Source organism: Esox lucius, chromosome 17 (assembly GCF_011004845.1).
Source record: "Esox lucius isolate fEsoLuc1 chromosome 17, fEsoLuc1.pri, whole genome shotgun sequence".
NCBI classification, from domain to species: Eukaryota; Metazoa; Chordata; class Actinopteri; order Esociformes; family Esocidae; genus Esox; species Esox lucius.
This window is the reverse complement of record NC_047585.1, coordinates 10,568,027-10,591,344: the sequence shown is the minus strand read 5'-3', so window position 1 is coordinate 10,591,344 and position 23,318 is coordinate 10,568,027. Positions and strand designations below refer to the sequence as shown.

The 23,318-nt window shown below is 40.2% G+C and overlaps 1 protein-coding gene across 3 annotated transcripts in view; it reads right to left on the bottom strand.

Annotated features, from left to right (window-relative positions):
- Nucleotides 1–299: 299 nt before the first annotated feature.
- The window catches only part of LOC105006624 (metabotropic glutamate receptor 4), a 335,106-nt gene continuing 312,087 nt past the window's right edge, over nucleotides 300–23,318 (bottom strand). For all 3 annotated transcript variants that reach the window (XM_013138417.3, XM_013138418.3, XM_013138419.3), the window contains 2 exons: nucleotides 5,550–5,796; nucleotides 300–2,159 (listed from right to left, as the gene is read on the bottom strand). In XM_013138417.3, coding sequence (XP_012993871.2) covers nucleotides 2,110–2,159; nucleotides 5,550–5,796 — 297 coding nt within the window. In that variant the 3' untranslated portion in view covers nucleotides 300–2,109. The remainder of the gene's footprint in view (nucleotides 2,160–5,549; nucleotides 5,797–23,318) is intronic.

The following is a 23,318-nucleotide window of genomic DNA, read 5'->3' as shown; positions in this document are numbered from 1 at the left end:
ATAACTGAAACATTCGATGTACAGTGGAAATGCAAATACGTTTTTGAATGTGTATACAGAGACACCCAGGTCAGTCCTGTTGGCCCTCTGTTCAATTTCCTCTCTATCTCTTTGACATGTCTGACTACTTCTCTAAACCAGTGGAGCAAAGCCTCCTCTCAAACAAAATCAGAAAATGTTGCACTTTACACTCAATTATTACTGTATTTCACTGTTTCCAGTTTTGACCTACTGACCATTATTGGCTATTTGATGCAAATTATGTATGAGAACAAATATTTCAACGAAAGAAGTGAACCTTGACATTTTTAAAACAATTTAATTTGAAATGTGATTTCATAAAAAAAAGAACATGCTCCACACACTTCATTAGTTTTCAATAGGTTTTACAAATACGTAGTCAGATAGCCAGGCACTGTTTCTTTTTTGTTCACATTTTTCCCTTTTAAGATTTGTCAGGACATAAAAGCAGACATCATCAATCTATTTAATAACATACATTTAATTGCCATTTAATTTGGTCAGCACTCACATTATTTTCTTTTTGCAACACAAGTGGTGTTGAAAGCAATACAGAGGGATAGATGGAAAAGCAGCATTGAATTTACATCACAAATGACCTCACAATATTTCCCCCTAAAAACTAAAGGGCTGCTCTGTTTCACAGCAACCCCCTCTGATATATTTATTTGAAGAGCTGAATACGACTGAAAGTAGAACTGGACCTTTGCATTTCGACCGAAATAGGTTTCATTCTGCAGCTTGAGGCATCAGTCATATAGTATATCCCTGAAGCGTTTTAAAGAACATCAGAGTTCTCAGACAATACAGTTATGAAATAGTCTCAATCACTGTTTTATTAATTATGGATATCATCTTGGGTGGATTAATACTGTGTGGCAGCTCACCAAGGCGTACTTTAGCGTAATCCCCATTTTAATGGAATTAGATCTGTTCAATTTAGCTGTACCTTTACAGTATGTGTGACCAGGAGAATGGCTGGTGGAAGTGGATGCGGTCATCCACGGTGATTCACTGTAAGGCCTCTTGTCAGCAGATAGACCTTATTTTGGAGGTACTGTACCAAATGACGGATGTACAGGGCAGTGGCAGCCTTTAGATAGCTGGTAATACAGATCAGGGCCTCACTTTAACACAAAGAAACAAAGATCACTCACTAGACCTTCACCAGTTTGAAGGTTACGTACAATAGGCTCAGGCCCCAACCAATGGGAACAACACTGCAACATAGTTTAAACGCATTCCAAATATTTTTCTTTTAACAATACAACACAGGATGTTCAAACTGGCATGCTTTAAATCAGTAATGACCGTATATGCTTTGTTGTCAACATATCATTATCTTTTTTCTTTTTTTCTTGTCAATTGAATGAAGACAGAAAAGGTAAAAACAACAAAAATACGATGGTGTTCAAATGCTATCCTGCATTGTTGGAATGATTTTTTTGTTCTTAAACTGATATACTTTTAGAAAGAAAAACAAAACAATAAAATGTAAAATGCTAGATCTTTAAGGACTGAGCACTCGTCAACCTGGTGGTTTGCAACTTCCTGAAGCATTTAGAGCAATGTCACTTACTGATGAAAACACTGGGAGACTACAACATTGCATTGCACCTAAACAGATTCTTTCAATTGGATTGGATGTCAGTCCGGTCAGCTTCAGATGAGAAGTCATTGAGAGACAGACAGAGAGAGAGAGAAAGAGAGAGAGAGACAGAGAAGGTAAAGCTGCAATGTAAACAACGAGAAGGCAGGAGAAGATCTATCCTGCATGATATCCTCTCTGGTATCTGGCCTCTGCCAGAAGGGAACTGTTTGTCTTGTCTGCCATGGCCGATACAAGATGGAATATCACAATTATACTGTATCTGTTCTGTTGGGGTCCCCTGAGGGTTTCTCCCTGCATCTCGGTGTGGTCTTTTTTCAGTTCTTTACCAAAACCAATCCTTGGGAAATCCTTTAATGATCCTTACAACATGTACTATGTCCATTTCCTTCCTCTCTTTCGTTCCCATTTCAACTGCATACAACATTTTCACCTGCCGCGAGGTGACAATCCTGAACAATGGCAATGGCCTTCCCTTTCTAGATTGCATGGTTGCTGTAGCTGATGTATGTTTGTTTTGTGGCAAAAGCTGAAGGGGAAAAAAAGAGATAAGAACACCACTGAGACAAGGTCAGAGCTACATCCACATTTTCAGTGTACTGCATACATTTTCAGTGTACTGCATATATATGTGTTATATATATACACAGAACCAGTCAATATATATACACAGAACCAGTCTATATATATATATATATATATATATATATATATATATATATACATACACACAGAACCAGTCAAAGGTTTGGACACCTACTGATTCCAGGGTATTAATATGTTTTTACTATGTTCCACACTGTAGAAACAAAGTGAAGACATCAAATTATAAAGTAACATTTGGAATCATAAAGTAACCAAAAATATATTTTTTAAATCAAAATGCATATATATTTGAAATTCTTCTAAATTGCCTTGTTGACAGCTTTGAACAGTTTTGTCATTCTCTCAACCAGCTTCATGAGGTATACTGGAATACTTTTCCAACAGCTGTTTTTCTTCACTCCGCAATCCAACTCCTCCCAAACCATCTCAAAGTCTTCTGATGCAGCACTATCACTCTCCTTCTTGGTCAAATAGCCCTTACACAGTCTGGATGTGTTTTGGATATCGCTGGAGAATGCTCTGCTATGCTGGTAGCCATGCTGGTTGAGTTGATTTGAATTCTAAACAAATTACTGACAGTGTCAACAGCAAAGTACCCCCACACTATCACACCTCTTCCATGCTTCACAGTGGGAACCACACATGTGGAGATCATCTGTTCACCACCTCTGCTTCACTTTACACCACTCCAAACAACGCTTGGCATTACAAATGTTGATGTGCGACTTGCGTACAGCTGCTCTGCCATGGAAACCCATTTGTGAAGCTCCCGATCCACAGTTCCTGTGCTGATATAGCTTCAAAAAGCAGTTTGGAATTCTGTGGTGAGTAATGCAACAAATGATAGGCGATTTCTTCAGCACTCAGCGGTCCCACTCTGTGAGTTTGTGTGGTCTACGACTTCATGACTGGGCTGTTGTGGTCCCTAGACACTTCTACTTCACAAATATAACACTTACAGTTGACTGGGGCAGATCTAGTAGGGCAGAAATGTAACAAACTGACAAGCGAAGTCAAAAAAAATTTACCACTGACTTTATACCATTGCCATGTATAAAGTCACTCAACTCTTCAATATGACCCATAGTACTGCCAATGTTTGTCTATGGAGATTTCATGGCTATGTGCTGGATTTTATGCAATTGTGAACAATGGGTGTGGCTGAAACACCTGAAATCAATAATTAGTAAGGGTGTCCACATACTTTTGTCCATATAGTGTATTTGGGCTGCAATCTGAGGTGCAGTTAATTGACAGTAACTCTGTGTCTTCCTTCCCTGTGGCGGTCCTCGTGAGAGTCACTTTCATCATAGCCATTGATGGTTATTGCGACACTTGAAGAAGCTGATATTTCTTGATTGACTGACCTTCATGTGTTAATGTAAGGATGGACTCTCATTTCTATTTGCCTATTTGAGAAGTTCTTACCATGACAGGCACTACTACAGTACAGACATTATGATGGTCTTCTATGTACACCCCGCACCTTGTCACTCTCTGTATACCCACCCCAATGCATTAAGAAGGAAATTGCTTAATTGAAATGCATTCCAGGTAATTATTTAATGAAATTGGTTGAGAGAATGCAAAGAGTCAAAGCTGTCATCAAGGCAAAGGGTGGCAACTTGAAGAATCTCCAATATGAAACCTTTGTAGTTACTACATGATTCCATGTGTTATTTTTTATGTGGAAAATAGTAAAACTAAAGAAAAAATCTTAAATTAGTTGGTGAGTCCAAACATTTGGCTGGTACTATATACATAACGGTACTATATACATATATATATAAACAAAACAGACCCCCGTTAACCCTTCAAACACTTCCCCCATATTTTGAACAGTGGGTGGGCTCTCAGTCACCTCCCAGACCTACATCTCCTCCATCCTTGTCTTCTGGGTAATCAGGCCTCAGCCCTCCGGTTGTCTTTCCAGACCGTGTTAGCTGATTTGCTGAGCTAGAACGGATAAATCCTACAGTCCTTTCTACCAATGTCAGCTGGTCAGGGAGACAGCAAGACAGGAATTTTTCAATTTCATCATGCTATGTGTCCGCCCCAATGGCAAGGAACATGACAATGACAAATGGTGCTTATTCAAATACCTTTGCACTGTATGGCCCTTGAATACACAGAAAGGCTATTGCGAGGAATTGGTGCCGGCTATCAAAACTCTGTACCTCTTCACTGTTACATTATCAATTCTGTTGCTGTGGTGTTGAAACAAATACGCATATATATATATATATATATATAAAGAATGTGTCATGTACTGCATAACCATGCCAAGCATCCGTATTGACTGATTTTTTGTTATCAAATATTTACAATGTTGCATTATATATTTAACACAACTACAGCACATGTGGCAATTGTGTATTTTTCGGGGGAGGGGGTCTCAGTATTTCAGGGGGTAAATAATCCTCTAAATACTATATCTCCCAGGGAACAGTGAATCAATGGCAATATGTCATTAAAATTTTGCTAAGAAATAGGCAGTCTATCTCTGTTGACATCACAATCTCTGACTCCTCTATTCTATAGGAGGCAAGTCAGCCATCACCTTGGTAACTTCTGCTGAGTCAATGGTTGAAGTCAATATTTACCATGGTTGTATCAAGACTTGAGTCTACCAGAAAGTAGCAAGCATTTTTATTACAACTGGAACCAGATGAACTCAGGTCTGTGGGGAGAGTTTCAGCAGTTCATAAAGGAAACATCCATAAATCTGAACCAAACTTTCCCTTTCCCAACTCGCAAATTCACAAAAAGCTGTGGCTGTAAAATAACTATGATGTTTAAATGTTAAATAATGTATCACTAACTTGTTAACGTATGATTTATTACTTTCACTTGCATTTTGTATCTCTTATTTCTGTTGTTCATGCGTTTGTAAGGTTTGAATCGCCTTTGTGTATGTAATGTAATGAAAACTTCTAATAATGTAATGAAACTTGCTTTGCCTAAGTCTCTCATGCCTATAATATCAACATACTTGGAGATCATAAACAGTAATTCTAATTTCGGTGGCAACGTGCAACGCGTTCTTGCGTCCACGGATTTACCGATTTATCAATTTGTGATGAAATCTACGCTTTTTTCAGAAAAAGAGGTTTCAGAAAATGAGGGCCACTGTGATTCCCCGCCTTCAAACTCATAAACCAATTAATGTGATTTACAGCGCATGAAGGAGCAAATACATTAAAACACACACAAAAAGCAACACTTAAAACACAAAAGGGACTGTCGGGGCAAATCTGGCATTTACAGTATATAGAATTTACAGTATACAGTAAGCTTTCATCTCTAAACCCACCTTGTGTTTCCAGGCTATCACACAGCTCAGTCTTGGCCTCTCCATTGGGACGTAGGCCGGCTTTGGGGTTGAACTTGTTAGACATGGTGGCGGCAGTAACTACAGCCTTTAGGCTGCGCGTGCGTTTGGGCACGTTCTGCTCTGGGTGCCGGAGGATCACATAGACCTTGGGCATGTAGAGCATCCCCAGAGAGACGGAAGCACTCAGGCTCACCGAGATGGTCAGCGTGGTTGTCTGGATGTACATCTGCAAAGTGACATTGAGAAGATTGTTAGATCTACCGGAAAGATCATTATAACCCGTCAAGTTGTGGGGTTAAGATTTATGCATATGGGTTTATGTAACCTCCTTTGGGCACCATACGAAATGTGCTGTTTGTATTCCCTGTATTCTGGCTGTAATCAAGAGCACTAAGCAACGACAGTTACTGCTCTGCCGAATCCCTGGTGCTCTGCTCTTGATGATAATGTTCATGTCAAGCCCTCTCCATATATCTGAGGTTAAAACACTTCTGTCAGCCTGTCCTTGCTGCATGTCCTCCATGAAGCTATGGAAATTGAGATGGATAACTGTCCTCATAAAATCCATTATGAAGCCATGCTCTTCACCAAAGTTATATGTAAGAGTAAAAAGGGGTGTAGGTTTGATTTCAAATGTGAGGGGGACAAACACTGGCGTTGTGTGGTGACGCCTGGGCTGTGGTGTAAGCTCTCCTTAGATGGACCCCCCGTGATGAAACATTGTAAAGCGGTATATACAGTGGGGAGAACAAGTATTTGATACACTGCTGATTTTGCAGGTTTTCCCACTTACATAACAAAAAGTCTCTAATTTTAAATTCATTTTAAATCAAATGGCTGAAGGCTGTATTTTGTGAGTTTGTTGTAGTAGAATCAATGAGATGTTCTGTCCATCAGAGCACATACATCATATGGCCAAAAGTATTTGGACACCCGATCATCACACCTATAGGAGCTTGTTGGCCGTCCCATTCCAAAACCATGGAGTTTGCAAAAACATATTTGTCCCCACTGACATAGCTATCAAGAACTACAGGAAACGTATGATCTCTGTAATTGCAAACAAAAGTTCTGTACCAAATATTAAGTTCTGCTTTTCTGATGTATCAAATTACTTATTTAAAAATCATACAATGTGATTTTCTGGATTTTTGTTTTAGATTCCGTCTCTCACAGTTGAAGTGTACCTATGATAAAAATTACAGACCTCTACATGCTTTGTAAGTAGGAAAACCTGCACAATTGGCAGTGTATCAAATACTTGTTCTCCCCACTGTACGCATGGAAAGCCAATCCTGAGGTCTGACTGTGATAACCACATAGAAACACACAATTAAAAATTAAATTACAAAAAACATTTTTATAGAGGTTAAGCATGGGCCACCCACCCACTGCAGGCCGTGGTGCAACCACACCCAGGATAGCTATATCAGTGGGGACAAATATGTTTTTGCAAACGCCCATGGTTTTGGAATGGGACGGCCAACAAGCTCATATACACTCACCTAAAGGATTATTAGGAACACCATACTAATATTGTGTTTGACACCCTTTCGCCTTCAGAACTGCCTTAATTCTATGTGGCATTGATTCAACAAGGTGCTGAAAGAATTCTTTAGACATTTTGGCCAATATTGATAGGATAGCATCTTCCAGGGCACGAAGCTCCCATTCCACCACATCCCAAAGATGCTTTATTGGGTGAGATCTGGTGACTGTGGGGGCCATTTCAGTACAGTGAACTCATTGTCATGTTCAAGAAACCAATTTGAAATGATTCGAGCTTTGTGACATGGTGCATTATCCTGCTGGAAGTAGCCATCAGAGGATGGGTACATGGTGGTCATAAAGGGATGGACATGGTCAGAAACAATGCTCAGGTAGGCCGTGGCATTTAAACGATGCCCAATTAGCACTAAGGGGCCTAAAGTGTGCCAAGAAAACATCCCCCACATCATTACACCACCACCACCAGCCTGCACAGTGGTAACAAGGCATGATGGATCCATGTTCTCATTCTGTTTATGCCAAATTCTGACTCTACCATGTGAATGCCTCAACAGAAATCGAGACTCATCAGACCAGGCAACATTCTTCCAGTCTTCAACTGTCCAATTTTGGTGAGCTTGTGCAAATTGTAGCCTCTTTTTCCTATTTGTAGTGGAGATGAGTGGTACCCGGTGGGGTCTTCTGCTGTTGTAGCCCATCCGCCTCAAGGTCGTGCGTGTTGTGGCTTCACAAATGCTTTGCTGCATACCTCAGTTGTAACGAGTGGTTATTTCAGTCAAAGTTGCTCTTCTATCAGCTTGAATCAGTCGGCCCATTCTCCTCTGACCTCTAGCATCAACAAGGCATTTTCGCCCACAGGACTGCCGCATACTGGATGTTTTTCCCTTTTCACACCATTCTTTGTAAACCCTAGAAATGGTTGTGCGTGAAAATCCCAGTAACTAGGCAGATTGAAGTAAGACTGGCCCGTCTGGCACCAACAACCATGCCACGCTCAAAATTGCTTAAATCACCTTTCTTTCCCATTCTGACATTCAGTTTGGAGTTCAGGAGAGTGTTTTGACCAGGACCACACCCCTAAATACATTGAAGCATCTGCCATGTGATTGGTTGATTAGATAATTGCATTCATGAGAAATTGAACAGGTGTTCCTAATAATCCTTTAGGTGAGTGTAGGTGTGATGGTCAGTTGTCCAAATACTTTTGGCCATATGATGTATGTGCACTGATGGAAACAACATCTCATTGATTCTGCTACAAAAAACTCGCAAAATACAGCCTTCAGCCATTTCATTTAATATTACTTAGTTTACATATTGTCTATGATGTGTGCTCTTAGTGAAGAGCTACTACATACCTCTGTATTTCAATGTGTGTGGCTGATATAATGTGATCTACAAGTACATTTTGTGTAAGTTTAAAATAAAGGGAATGTGTCTGTTAGATGTATTTAATTATTCTTTAATGTCCTTCAGGTTCCATAAAGGGTCATTTCACCTTTCATCTAGGTGGTTTATATCATGTTTGAGAGATTTCTAATTGAATGAGATTTGTTTCATAAATGATTTCCCCTAAGGATTGTAGGAATGGATTTTGGGCACCAAACAACAAACTCTGGTACATCAGTACATCTACTAAAATGTGAGCAAACATTATGTGTTTCGTTTCCTGAAACCTCCATGTTATAACGATTGTGCTATGAATTCTTGTTTGTATTTGCGGTTGTAATTGTTTGATCGAGCCACTTGATGTGTTTCAGTGGCGTTCCTATGAGCAGATATACTGCTAAATGTACAGGGTGTCAACATTTTGAAAGGACTACTACAACTCAAAAATACTACAACTTCGGAGGGGCAGTGCTTCCTGCTCTGGACTGCCAATAAGGCAATGTGGTTTATTTTAATTAGCATTTATTTTGTTACTTTGTTGTTGCCCTTGGCAGATAGGTATCTAACTAAACAATTTTTATTGAAGTTAATGGCTTCTTACCATGACTGAGGTCAGATTAAGTATTTTTTGAAGTAATCTTACATGGGGATAAAACAATGGCTTACCCATAACACTGATAATTAATTCAAAACCATCTCTTCATCGAATTACCACCATAGGGCACCTGACAAAGGTTGCTTATTTGTTCCTTTTCTTAAGTGCAAGTTTTAACATGGCCATCACGTCAACCTTTAAAATGATATTGGACAACACAACTTAGTCTGACCAATTACAATACAATACCTGCCCCATAAAAAGTAAACAACCTCATGAAGTTATGCTTGGCTGAATATTGTGAATAACGGGGGTCTTGCTGATCAGCAGTCCCACTCACTCCTCAAAGTGTTTGCAAAACAAAGCTGCATGAATTAGGCCAGCTTAATGAGAACATTTGAGGGGAGGCAAGGCTCAAAGAAATTGAAATGTACAAAATAAACTACAGGTTACAAAAACCGGTCAGCTGACCTGGGCAAGCAGAACTAAGTATAATATAGTTTGGTATTAGGGGTGTAACATCTCTCCAAATCCTTGATTTGATTTGACTTTCGATGTTTAGGTCACGATTTCACTCGATTATCTACTCTTTTCTACACTGCTGTTAAGACATTTGTCCTGTTTTGTAAATAAAAAAACACTTGCTTTTTATTAAAATAACTTTTATTTAAATACAATGTAAAAATAGCTAAAATATAGAACATTTAAATTAACACTCAAACTTGAATAACACTCAAACTTGATTGCAACACATACAACAATAAGAATATAACGTGGTCCAGCACCTGTTGCCTATTTTTAATATAACAATTTACACCTTGGCATATTTTTGGAAAGGCTGCAAATCCATTGCCATATACTTTGCTATTGCATTTGTAATCTTTTTGGCATGAGTAGAGTTTATTGATAGTTTGGCTCAAAATGTAACTGGATGAGATTGTAGGCCGAGTGAGTGTTTTCTATCCACTTAGGTCCGGAAATATTTGGACACTGACACAATTTTCAGAATTCTGGCTCTGTACGCCACCACAATGGATTTGAAATGAATCAACCGAGATGCAACTGAAGTGCAGACTTTCAGCTTTAATTCAAGGGTTTAACAAAAATATCGCAGTACACTTTTAGGAATTGCAACCATTTTCATACACAGTCCCCTTATATCAGGGCTCAAATGTAATTGGACAATTTTCATTTTTATACTTTGTTGAGAATCCATTGCTTGAAGTCTGGATTGCATGGACATCCCCAAATGCTGAGTTTCCTCATTTGCGATGCCAGGCCATTACTGCAGTTGTCTTTAGTTGTTGTTTGTTTGTGGTTCTTTCTGCCTTAAGTTTTGTCTGCAGCAAGTGAAATGTATGCTTGATCAGGTTCAGATCAGATGATTGACTCGGCCATTGCAGAATATTCCACTTCTTTGCCTTACAAAATTCCTGTTTTGGGTTATTGTCCATCTGTAATGTGAAGGGCCGTCCAATCAACTTGGCTGAATTTGGCTGAATCGGTGCAAACTATATATCCTTACACACCTGCTTCTGTCACATCATCAATAAACACGAGTGACCCAGTGCCATTGGAAGCCATACATGACCATGTCAACAAAATGCCTCCACGTGTTTTACAGATTATGTGGTATGCTTTGGATCATGAGCCGTTCCAAACCTTCTCCATATTTTTTTCTTCCCATCATTCTGGTTCAGGTTGATTTTAGTTTAATCCCTCCAAAGAATGGTGTTTCAGAACTGGGCTCACTTTTTAAGATCTTTTTTGGCAAAGTCTAATCAGGTGTTTCTGTTCTTGATGCTTATGAATGGTTTGCACCTTGTGGTGAACCCTCTGGATTTGCTCTCGTGAAGTCTTCTCTTCATGGTAGACTTGGTTAAAGTTATGCCTACCTCCTTGAGACTGTTCTTCACTTGGCTGGATGTTGTGAAGGGGTTTTTCTTTACCATGGAAAGGATCCTACGATCATCCACCACTGATGTCTTCTGTTGACAGCCAAGTCTTTGTGTTTTTTTGCTCAGAATGTTTTTAGTTTTTTGCTCAGAATGTACCAAACTGTTGATTTAGCCATTCCTAATGTTCCTGCTATCTCTTTGATGAATTTTTTTGCAGCCTCAGAATGGCCTGTTTGACTTGCATTGAGAGCTCCTTTGACCACATTTTGTGGGTTCACAGCAACAGCTTCCAAATGTGAATGCCGTAACCTGGAATAAACTGCAGAACTTCTATCTGCTTAATTGATGAATATATAACTAAGGAATAGCCCAAACCTGTCCATGAAACAGCTTTTGAGTCAATAATTAAATTACTTTTGATCCCAGGAAAAAGAGGGGGCTACATTTTAAAGCTGCAATTCCTAAAACCTTCCTCCAATATGGATGTGAACACTCTCAAATTAAAGCTGACATACTACACTTTAACTTGAATATATTTTGGTAAACAGCCAAAATAACAAAACTTGCGTAAATTATTTATGGACCTAACCGTATATAATTTCATCGTGATGCCTCTGCATTTGAACTGTCATGTTTGATGTGTTACTGGACGCGGAATATGATACCCACATGTAGCAAACATGGAAACTATACTTTTTTTATCAATGACACAAACGTTACGGGGGGAGCCATGAGTGGGCCCAAACACCAGAGACAATCAGGGAAACGAAAAGGATATTTTAATGGTGGCTGGAATGAAAGGACTGAGGCCAGGCCAGAGGTGTCGGGGCTGGGCAGGTAGGTAAGGCGAGGTAGACAGGACAGTGTGTAGGGAGAGCAGGTGGCTGGCAGGCGGGCAGGTGGAGGTGTTTGGAGGTTGAGTAAGGTGTAATTTTTGGAATGATGATAAACAGCGTTAGCAGGAAGGAACAACTACAGGTGCTGGTCATAAAATTAGAATATCATCAAAAAGTTGATTTATTTCAGTAATTCCATTCAAAAAGTGAAACTTTTATAATGTATACATTCATTCCACACAGACTGATATATTTCGAGTGTTTATTTCTTTTAATTGTGATGATTATAACTGACAACTAATGAAAATCCCAAATTCAGTAACTCTGAAAATTAGAATATTACTTAAGACCAATACAAAAAAGAAATGTTTTAGAAATGTTGGCCAACTAAAAAGTATGAACATGAAAAGTATGAGCATGTACAGCACTCAATACTTAGTTGGGGCTCCTTTTGCCTGAAGTACTGCAGCAATGCGGTGTGGCATGGAGTCGATCAGTCTGTGGCACTGCTCAGGTGTTATGAGAGCCCAGGTTGCTCTGATAGTGGCTTTCAGCTCTTCTGCATTGTTGGGTCTGGCGTATCGCATCTTCCTCTTCACAATACCCCATAGATTTTCTATAGGGTAAAGGTCAGGCAAGTTTGCTGGCCAGTTAAGAACAGGGATACCATGGTCCTTAAACCAGGTACTGGTAGATTTGGCACTGTGTGCAGGTGCCAACTCCTGTTGGAAAATGAAATGTGCATCTCCATAAAGTTGGTCAGCAGCAGGAAGCATGAAGTGCTCGAAAACTTCCTGGTAGACGGCTGCGTTGACCTCAGAAAACACAGTGGACCAACACCAGCAGATGACATGGCACCCCAAACCATCACTGACTGTGGAAACTTTACACTGGACTTCAAGGAACATGGATTCTGTGCCTCTCCTCTCTTCCTTCAGACTCTGGGACCTTGATTTCCAAAGGAAATGCAAAATTTACTTTCATCAGAGAACATAACTCAGCAGCAGTCCAGTCATTTTTGTCTTTAACCCAGTCGAGACCATAGATTGTATAAATAATGGACGACGCCCTTTCGCTCTTTTCCATTGGTGAAAAATGAAGCCACCAGTGTCCTGATACGGCGCTGACTTCTTGGACTTGTGTCTGCGCAGATAGCGATCTTGGGACAAGTTCTGCGCAGTAGTTATGCGCAGTAGCGAGAAGGAAGTAAAGCCGTAAAGCCGCGAAATCAACGGACACACCCCGGTGCCCCGCACTCACTCTCCCTCGCAGAATGTGCATACCGTAATCAATCGCAAGTCCAAGTACAGTACAACCTTTGCTTGTTAAACCTAGACGATATGTTATAGCCTAACTTACATCATGTTTAACCTTAATTTAGAATAGGCCTAATACAAAAATAATTGGTAACTTCTAGCTAACGATCACCTGCTAGCTATTAACATGGCTATTAACGAGGCTTGTTGTCTTTTAGCTAACGTTAGCTAGCCCATTACATTTATTTACTAATTAAATAGCTTATAAATGTAACTTACCGAAAAAAATTCAAAGATCGATTGGAAATGCCAGATCGGTTAGCACAATGTACTGCAGAACAACCCATTATGTCCGTGTGAAATTATATCAATTATAGAAATTTAGAGATTAAATGTAAAGTTCCAATCTCCTCAGTCCTCCGAAGATTCAGTGGCTCCTCGGCTCAGATAGCTGTCAATCACAGCTGTGAATCACGACGTCACACCACTGTTTTTAGAGCATTAAATAACTAACTAAAAACAAACTTATTTTAAAAACAAACTCTTGAATTTACATTAGCGTGATACAAACTACAGTAAATGACAGAAACCAGCTTCGGAAAAAATATATTTGAAGGGTAATTTAATTGTTTAGTTGGTCTCGCGTCCCATTGAATAACATGGGGAGGGCGGGGTTTATGACCTATACTGGGACCACTCACCAGGGGGCGATCGAGACGTTTTGGCTTCACTTTTCAGGGCTTGTGCGGCACGCTTGGTCGAGACGCTTCTGACGCTGTGTCTCGTTCAAGAGTGGCTTGACACAAGGAATGCGACAGCTGAAACCCATGTCTTGTATACGTCTGTGCGTGGTGGTTCTTGAAGCACTGAGTCCAGCTGCAGTCCACTCTTTGTGAATCTCCCTCCTATTTTTGAATGGGTTTTGTTTCACAATCCTCTCCAGTGTGCGGTTATCCCTATTGCTAGTACACTTTTTTTCTACCACATCTTTTCCTTCCCTTTGCCTCTCTATTAATGTGCTTGGACACAGAGCTCTGTGAACAGCCAGCCTCTTTAGCAATGACCTTTTGTGTCTTGCCCTCCTTGTGCAAGGTGTCAATGGTCGTCTTTTGGACAGCTGTCAAGTCAGCAGTCTTCCCCATGATTGTGTAGCCTACAGAACTAGACTGAGAGACCATTTAAAGGCCTTTGCAGGTGTTTTGAGTTAATTAGCTGATTAGAGTGTGGTACCAAGTGTCTTCAATATTGGACCTATTCACAATATTCAATTTTTCTGAGATACTGAATTTGGGGTTTTCATTAGTTGTCAGTTATAATCATCAAAATTAAAATAAATAAACACTCGAAATATATCAGTCTGTGTGGAATGAATGTATACATTATACAAGTTTCACTTTTTGAATGGAATTACTGAAATAAATCAACTTTTTGATGATATTCTAATTTTATGACCAGCGCCTGTACAATGGGTACTCAAACAATGGTTTGGAGTGGCCGTGAACGTTACTACGGGGTAGTGAATAACAACGATCTAGCGCCGGGCGGACGGAAACCAGGGTATATGAAGGCAGGCTGATGAGGGAATGAATAGCAGGTGTGGAGACTTGAGGGGCAAAGCCCCACATACATGGACAGACAGGAGAGAGAGAAAGCCTGGCCCGGACTATGAGGAGGTGGATGCGGAAGGCATGACAGAACATTCTCATAACTAACAGAGAATGCAAAATGTTGCCATAGCTCTAATTTCAAAGAAGCAGGGGGTCATTTCAAGCTCAATATTTTCACCTACTGCTCCCAAAGTAGCCATTATATTTTCTAGAAAAGCGAATGTGTGCGGCCCCTGCACCTGTGCCTTATTTAGTTGCGAGGCAAATACATGGAGGGCCAGGGGAGTAACAAGTTAGAGCAGATCTAATTTTTTCAATCACTGCATACAAAAAGTAGCTTACCAAAAGTAATGACTATTCCAAAGTAGAATAAATAATTGGCCTGCAGTTATAGAGCGGTATAGTTGGCACTGAGGTGGAGCGTGTGTCCAGTTTCTAATTCCTGAGTGTCCACGTCTCCGAGGACCTTTCCTGGCCCTCAACACCTCAGCCCTGGTCTAAAATGTGCAGCAGTACTGCACTTCTTGAGGTTGCTGAAGAAGGTCTGTCTGTCTTCCAAGATCCTTGTGAACTTCTACCGCTGGACAGTCAAAAACATTCTGACGAACTGCGCCACAATGTGGTCTGGTGGTTGCTCCGTAGCCGACCGGAAGGCCCTGCAACAGGTGGTGAAAACTGGCCAGCACATCACTGGTGTCTAGCTCCCAGCCATTGTAGTCCTCCAGCACAAGCGATGTCGGCGCAGGGCGCTCTGCATCACCAGGGACCCTTCACATCCATGCCACAAACTGTTTGTCCTCCTACCATCAAGCAGGTGGTACAGGTCTCTCCGTTCTCACACCACCAGGCCCAGGAACAGTTTCTTTCCATCTGCTGTAACCCTGCTGAACTCTGCGACTTCCCATCACTAACGATTCACCCCCTCTGCACTATTAGTTCACGTGTCATTGCTGCTAGTCCTATATTTCATTTGCACATCCCGACTTGCACCATAATTTGCACCTTAACCTTGCCCTTATTGCACATTACACATTTAGAACTGCCACTGTATTTGCATTTCCAATTGTTACATACACGTCTACACCAGGGACCTCATTGCTGCTCTCCCTGCATTTCAGTTGCACATGCTACCATACTCTTTCAATTTGACCTGATTGCAAATTCAGAATGCCATTGAGAATTTCCACAACTATTTATCTCACTTATACATACATTATACTTAATTTCCTGTACATTTTCTACAAATTTGTGAATTTTCCACTGCACATTTTTATTGCCATATGTAATGCATTTGCATTAATTGCACACCTACAGTATCCATTCGACTTGTATATACACTCACCTAAAGGATTATTAGAAACACCATACTATTATTGTGTTTAACACCCTTTCGCCTTCAGAACTGCCTTAATTCTACGTGGCATTGATTCAACAAGGTGCTGAAAGCATTCTTTAGACATTTTGGCCAATATTGATAGGATAGCATCTTGCAGTAGATGGAGATTTGTGGGATGCACATCCACGGCACGAAGCTCCCGTTCCACCACATCCCAAAGATGCTCTATTGGGTTGAGATCTGGTGACTGTGGGGGCCATTTCAGTACAGTGAACTCATTTTCATGTTCAAGAAACCAATTTGAAATGATTCAAGCTTTGTGACATGGTGCATTATCCTGCTGGAAGTAGCCATCAGAGGATGGGTACATGGTCAGAAACAATGCTCAGGTAGGCCGTGGCATTAAGTGTGCCAAGAAAACATCCCCCACACCATTACACCACCACCACCAGCCTGCACAGTGGTAACAAGGCATGATGGATCCATGTTCTCATTCTGTTTATGCCACATTCTGACTCTACCACCTGAATGTCTCAACAGAAATCAAGACTCATCAGACCAGGCAACATTCTTCCAGTCTTCAACTGTCCAATTTTGGTGAGCTTGTGCAAATTGTAGCCTCTTTTTCCTATTTCTAGTGGAGATGAGTGGTACCCGGTGGGTTCTTCTGCTGTTGTAGCCCACCCGCCTCAAGATTGTGCGTGTTGTGGCTTCACAAATGCTTTGCTGCATACCTCGGTTGTAACGAGTGGTTATTTCAGTCAAAGTTGCTCTTCTATCAGCTTGAATCAGTCGGCCCATTCTCCTCTGACCTCTAGCATCAATAAGGCATTTTCGCCCACAGGACTGCCGCATACTGGATGTTTTTCCCTTTTCACACCATTCTTTGTAAACTCTAGAAATGGTTGTGCGTGAAAATCCCAGTAACTGAGCAGATTGTGAAATACTCAGACCGGCCGTCTGGCACCAACAACCATGCCACGCTCAAAATTGCTTAAATCATCTTTCTTTCCCATTCTGACATTCAGTTTGGAGTTCAGGAGATTGTCTTGACCAGGACCACACCCCTAAATGCATTGAAGCAACTGCCATGTGATTGGTTGATTAGATAATTGCATTAATGAGAAATTCAACAGGTGTTCCTAATAATCCTTTAGGTGAGTGTACATATATTTATAAATTTTCTGCACTCCTCTATTTGCACCTCCGCTTAGACGAAAACTTCATTTTGTTCTACTGCACTGTACTGTTCAATGACAATAAAGTATAATCTAAAATCTAAATCAAAAAAATCAAGTTGCTTCTAACAGTTTTGTGAGTGCAGTTCGTTTAATGCCAACTCCTTTACATGAACCGTACACAATCAGTTGTCAGGTCCTGGGTGGGGGCTTCTAGGTATCTCTATGAGCCTGGGGGCCACAGGGCCTGACTGCAGAAGTGCCTCTAGGTATTTCTATGAGCCTGGGGGCCACAGTCAGGACCTGACTGAAGAGGTGCCTCTAGGCATCTCTATGAGCCCGGGGGCCACAGTCAGGGCCTGACTGCAAAGGTGTCCCCTTTTGGTTGTCCCCAATTAGAGGCAGCTGCATTGTGTTGCGTTGCGTTGCGTTGCGTTGCTTCTAATTGGGGACTCTAGATAAGTTGCTCTGTTTTTCCTGAGTTTGTGGATCATTGTTTGTACCGGTCATGTGTGCTCCAGTTCATGGTTGTGCCGCTTCTTTATTATTTTGTAATTGTTTCAAGTGAGTGATCAGTAATCAAGGAATGTTTCAAGTTCGCTCTGCTCCACGCATCCTGCCTCTACAACACTGTGACATCAGTTTCATGATATGGTGGAGGTGGTAACAGCTGGCCACAATCAATGACGTGCGGTTACGTAATCACAGAACTGCAAACTCCTTTTAAATTTCACAGATTGAAATCAAACTTCATTATCTATTTCAGAACTAGAATCTAAATCATTACACCCCTAGATGGTATAAATTTAAATAACACCAACCCAACATAAAACAAACATAATCCCCTCTGACACATCTCATAATGATGTGTGTAATCCTAAATATTGGATTTTTACAGAGAGTTCACAATGACATAAGTTTGACCAGTACTTTCTATCTAGCTAAATAATTAATCTTGACATTTCCTACTGTTGTTTCATTAACATAGCGTTAAGGGACCCAGACATGACCTCGGCCAGCGTGTCTTTGTTTTTATTTATTGCTATTATGTGAATTCACTTTGCTCTCCCTTCAAATTGCTTTGCTTCTCATCTCAGCTAAGTGTGGCACTATGGGGGAGGGTGAGTGGGGTTCAGAGAAACGTGGGCTGGCTGTAGTGGAGGCTCCAACAGCTGTAAAGACAGTCCACTTGGGCTCTCCTTTATGCCCTGGGCTGTGTGCTGCTCTTCTCCCTTTAGGGGGACGTTTAGACCTCAAGCTGTTACTCAAAGATCAAGGAGCAATCTAAAGGAAAAATCAAAGAACTTGTTGCTTTAGCATTTAATGTACAGTTAAAAGTACAATGCTGAAGTTCATAAGTGTATCGGCTGTTTTACCTTGAATGCACTACACCGGCACAGTAAGTACAGTCTCCATCTACAAATGACTGGAACAATTAGGACAACGGGTAACTGTAGCTGGAAATGATTATACTCTTTTCTGTATTTGATGTCTGTTATCCACTGATGTATTGTATTTATTATGTCCTATGAGAGCTCAGAGACACTAATACATTCATTCTCAAGATGAGGGGAGAAGTAATTGTATACCATCTATTTCTACATTATGTTAAAGTTCTAGTTTTGCCAGTGAATCCCTTTTTCTTTCTTTCTCCCCAGTCAGACATAATGTCTCCAATAGGGCTGCAACTAACAAACATTTTGATAATCGATTAAGCTTTCGATTACTACTTCGATTAATCAAATAAGAAAATACATAAATTCCATAATTAAATGCAAGTGTTTTATTTAAAATACATTTTAGTTTTCAATGTTTTTCTTATCCTTTTACAATGCTTTCATTAAAACAACTGTAGGCAGTAGTTATAAAGCAAAAATAAACATGTGCAAAAACTAAAGTGTTATCATAATATCATTTCTAAGACTGGTGAAAATGTTGGAAAAACATTCTAGGGTAGTATTTCATGAAGCTAGTTTAGAAATGTTTGACTGAAACAAATGTTAAATGTTAATGCAAATTGTTAAGCATTTAAATACCTCAACGTTTCTATGGTGGAGAGATATACTGTAGAACTCACCAAATATGACAGTAATGGGTTAATTCATCAGTAATGTGGTGAATGCTTAGCTAGCCTGAGCTGCTCAACTACTCACAAACTGAACGCGTTCAAGTAGACTTAAAGTTAATGTTGACTCAGCCATGCACTCAAGATGAACTATTTCTCAATTAAAGGTTGTAATAAAAGTTGTAATAAAAGTTTAAATAAAAGTTGTAACATCCCCATCTACTGTCTAGCCCTGCTGCCTAATGTACATCTGGGCTACTCCTAGCTGTGATTGTTTCCCCTTCCCAAGTAAGTTCAGTGGCTTAAGGTGTGTTCAATCAATTCACTTTTGTTAGCAAACAACAGCAAATACATTTCCGTTAGCTTTGTATTCACCATTGTGTTCACAAATATTATGAGAATATAGTTAACTATGTAGTAAACCAGTGAAAGAAAAGTTGGCTTTAAATGTAATTCCACTTGTAAGAATTTTTTTTTTGTATGTTAGCTAAATAGGAAGATTTTGAACATAACATCAAAGGTCAGGTACTCGGCCCTATTAGAGCAACCGGCTCTCTCATACTTATATAGTACACATACTTAAGTGTGCGTGAAAAAGGAGTTGCTTTTTTGGGCTTTGTCCGTAGCTCCAAGATGCTTGTCTTGGGCTTCTTTTGACGATCCTCATGCTTTTTTCTCTTGCAATGTCTGGCAACACTGGTTTTTTATTGTATGTGACTTCTGTTTGGTGTAGCTTTTGCCAACTTTGCTTCCGCTATCTTTCAAAATATAGATTTTTTGCTGTGTCTCTTATAAACCCAATTAATCGATAATTATATTTGTTTCCAACTATTTTGATTATCGGTGTAATCCATTTTTATCGTTTAGTTGTTGCAGCCCTCGTCTCCATTAAAGCTGCATTCTTGCATTAGCCAACTTGCTGACCAGCATTAGTAAAATTAATGGAAATCTATAGGAACAACTAGCAGGCTAGCGGTCACCCAAAAAATCCAGTTATCGTGTTAATGTACTTTAGCAATTCTGCCTATTCTAGAATGGAGCTTTCTTCCACTGTACACAGAGACATGAATATGGTAACCTTAAGCTCATCTGAGTGGGGAGGTAAATAAAGTCTCTTTGCTCATATCCCAAAGAATTTATTTAAAACTCTGTTAGTTCAGTGTTTGGTTGGTTTACATACTTAATCGACAAATGACAGATGTGAATACTACTGTGTGAAGAAATTGAGAAATGGGGATCCTTTGACTTCTGTGATTACCTTACTACTGTATTAACTTCTACTGACTATTATGGATTAAAACTCTACAACTTTGGACGTTAAACAGCTGATGTATTAGTTCTAGTTTCACTTTTCTATGTTCCCCTTGAAATTCCTAATTACCGCTGTAGTTAATCTGTAAGTGACGTGAAGGTAGGTATAACTCTGTGCATCCAATGCATGTCATCCTCAAATACAGAGTTGACCATTCTGGAGTCAATTAGTGCAGAATGTGAACATTTGGATTATGACATTGCAGTCCTATTAAATGAGTCTAAAATGAGCTTTCCTCAATAGGGTTGTGAGTTTATATCAGAACAAAGTCATTTTTAGACTGGATCATTTAGGGAGACAGCACTAGATCCAATGCAATATTTGACATGTGCACTGGTCCCTGGGACGTCAGGATATGCAAAACTGGCCACTAGGGGGCTGGATGAGCACAATTACAATCAAACAGACTTGTAGCTTGCTAGGATGTGTACTGGGATGGCAGACGGATATAAACTGCAAACCCCGTCTATAAGCATTGTGTTTCTCTAAGCATCTGCTTAGTTGCTCTGTCTCCAAGCAACTAGGCAGTTATTATTATGATTTCTTAATGTTTTATCCCCTTCCAAAACCATAGCTTAAACCTTAACTAGTTGGAATTAATAAGTAAACCTAACCATAAATTGTTTCCTTTTTAGCCCGATCTCTAACGTTAGCCCTGACCGTAACCATTTAGAATTAATCCCTAAACTTAACCATCACAACTCAGTGTTTAAGGACAAACGTGGGATATCAAAGGGAGACCATGAGAGCTGGTAGGGATCATTAAGTTCCTATGTATACCTTGATCTGCCTCTACTGCAGTGCATTCAGAGCAGCTCATAAGGGTAGGAGGGTGACGGTGCCTTATTGCTCACGCCTCTCACGATCGTGTCATCACCAGAACAGCCCAGAGGCAATGCGTGCACAGTCAGACACCATGCTGCAACACTAATGAGTGAAAGAGAGAACCTTAGAAAAAGGGTTGGTGCTGTGCATCGAAGAAGGTTGTATGAGAGATGTGCTTTAACAGTCTATGTACACTCCTCACTGGATGACTGATGCTGCTGGAAGACTGGAATATATAGAACATGAACCTGTACTTCTACAGGAAGCTGTATAACTCATGCTCGATTTTAAGACGGATGAATACAAAGCACTCTCCAAACCCGTTATTGACTAACATTCCATCCAGGGAAGCAATACAGGTTCTGTGGTTTTCTTTGTTATATAGTATGGCACATTCAAATGACAGGCTTTGAATAATTTCAATGGAAATTTCAATATCTAAGCAGTTCAGGGATTTGTCAGTCTCACATGGTTACCTAGAGTGAGCTGAAAATCTACAGTGCAGCCATATCTAACTGCATTCAAACTTACTGTGATTATAGTTTAATTAAACCAATAAGGGTTTATTGCCCCCTGGGATATAATATGGGACACTATATAAATGCTGGAGAACATGATTTACAAAGAGACTACTATGTTTTGGTGCTTGATTCTCTAGCAACTCTGCATCTCCTTTTCACCATTTAGGAAAAGACATGTCAAAAAACTTTACTCCCAAAGTGTTTGTAACTTGAAGCTGATCCAAACACTGTGAAAACCTAGATCGTATCCAGGCATCTGTGATCTGACCCATTGAGCCAAATCATGTGCTATTGGGCCTCTGGGACTGATGAACAATGACTGTTGTTGTTAATCTTTGAAACTCAAAACAGATTGGGGAAATCTCTGAATGGCAGTGGACGAGGTGGGGACTGTGTCTGTCTGACCTAGCATTACAGTCTACAAAGACATAACTTCATAACATGTAATCGGATGTTGTTAAACTAACCCACATTTTAACAGCCCAGATATGGAAAAAAGAGATGTCCACAGCATAATGAAAACTTCATAACACAAAAGACACGGCCACAAAGCAGGTCACTAGCAGTCAGTTCAAGCACTGTAATGGCAGAACCTTCGATGTTGGTTGACTGGTGTCGGAATTGAGTCTATTGTGAGAATAGAAACCTTCTTCTTGCACTTAATTATGAAGCATCTCTCCAACTGTTACCCATTCCCCCAACCGCCTCCAATTTACCGCACCTCTCCAGGTGAGACAGCGCCATGTAGATTTCCATATCAAGCATCATGCTCTGTGATTGCCCATTAAAGATAGGCCCTATTTCAACGATAAAGAAGGACTCCCATGGCATTCGTTACATCTCTCTTGACACAGGATGACAAATAAATGAGCATGCTTGGAGTACCGGGCGAGGGAGGCTCGCTGTAAACTGATGATGAGCACATAGGCGGACAGATAAGGTAAATCAAGACCCAGAGCAACTCAAGCATTTAATTGCTGTAAAAGACATGTCATTTCCAGCTGCAAGGCTTTGTTGTGCCTGTCACTCTGGATGATTACGAGGGGCTTTTGTTTTGGCATGATGTTAATTTCTTATAAAAGAATACTGTTTATGTAAGTGCGCATGGGATCTGTCACAGCATTCATTTGAAAATCGGGCAGTTTGTGTTTGCCACAGCCCAGTTTTGTTGGTTCTGGATGGCATATCCTGAATATATTTTTGCATCAAAGAGAATCTTTAAAAGCAGGTAGGCCTATATAACAAGATGGTTATTCAATATGGCATTGTAAATCTTCTTGACATTCTGCAAAGGCATCTCTACACACCATTCCAAGTTTCCTGTGTGAGCATGTGTATAATCGGACTAGCTACTGCCATAAAGTTTAAGACAATACAGAAAGCACAGTGAGCAGTATGAGGGAATTCCCATGGCTAAGCTT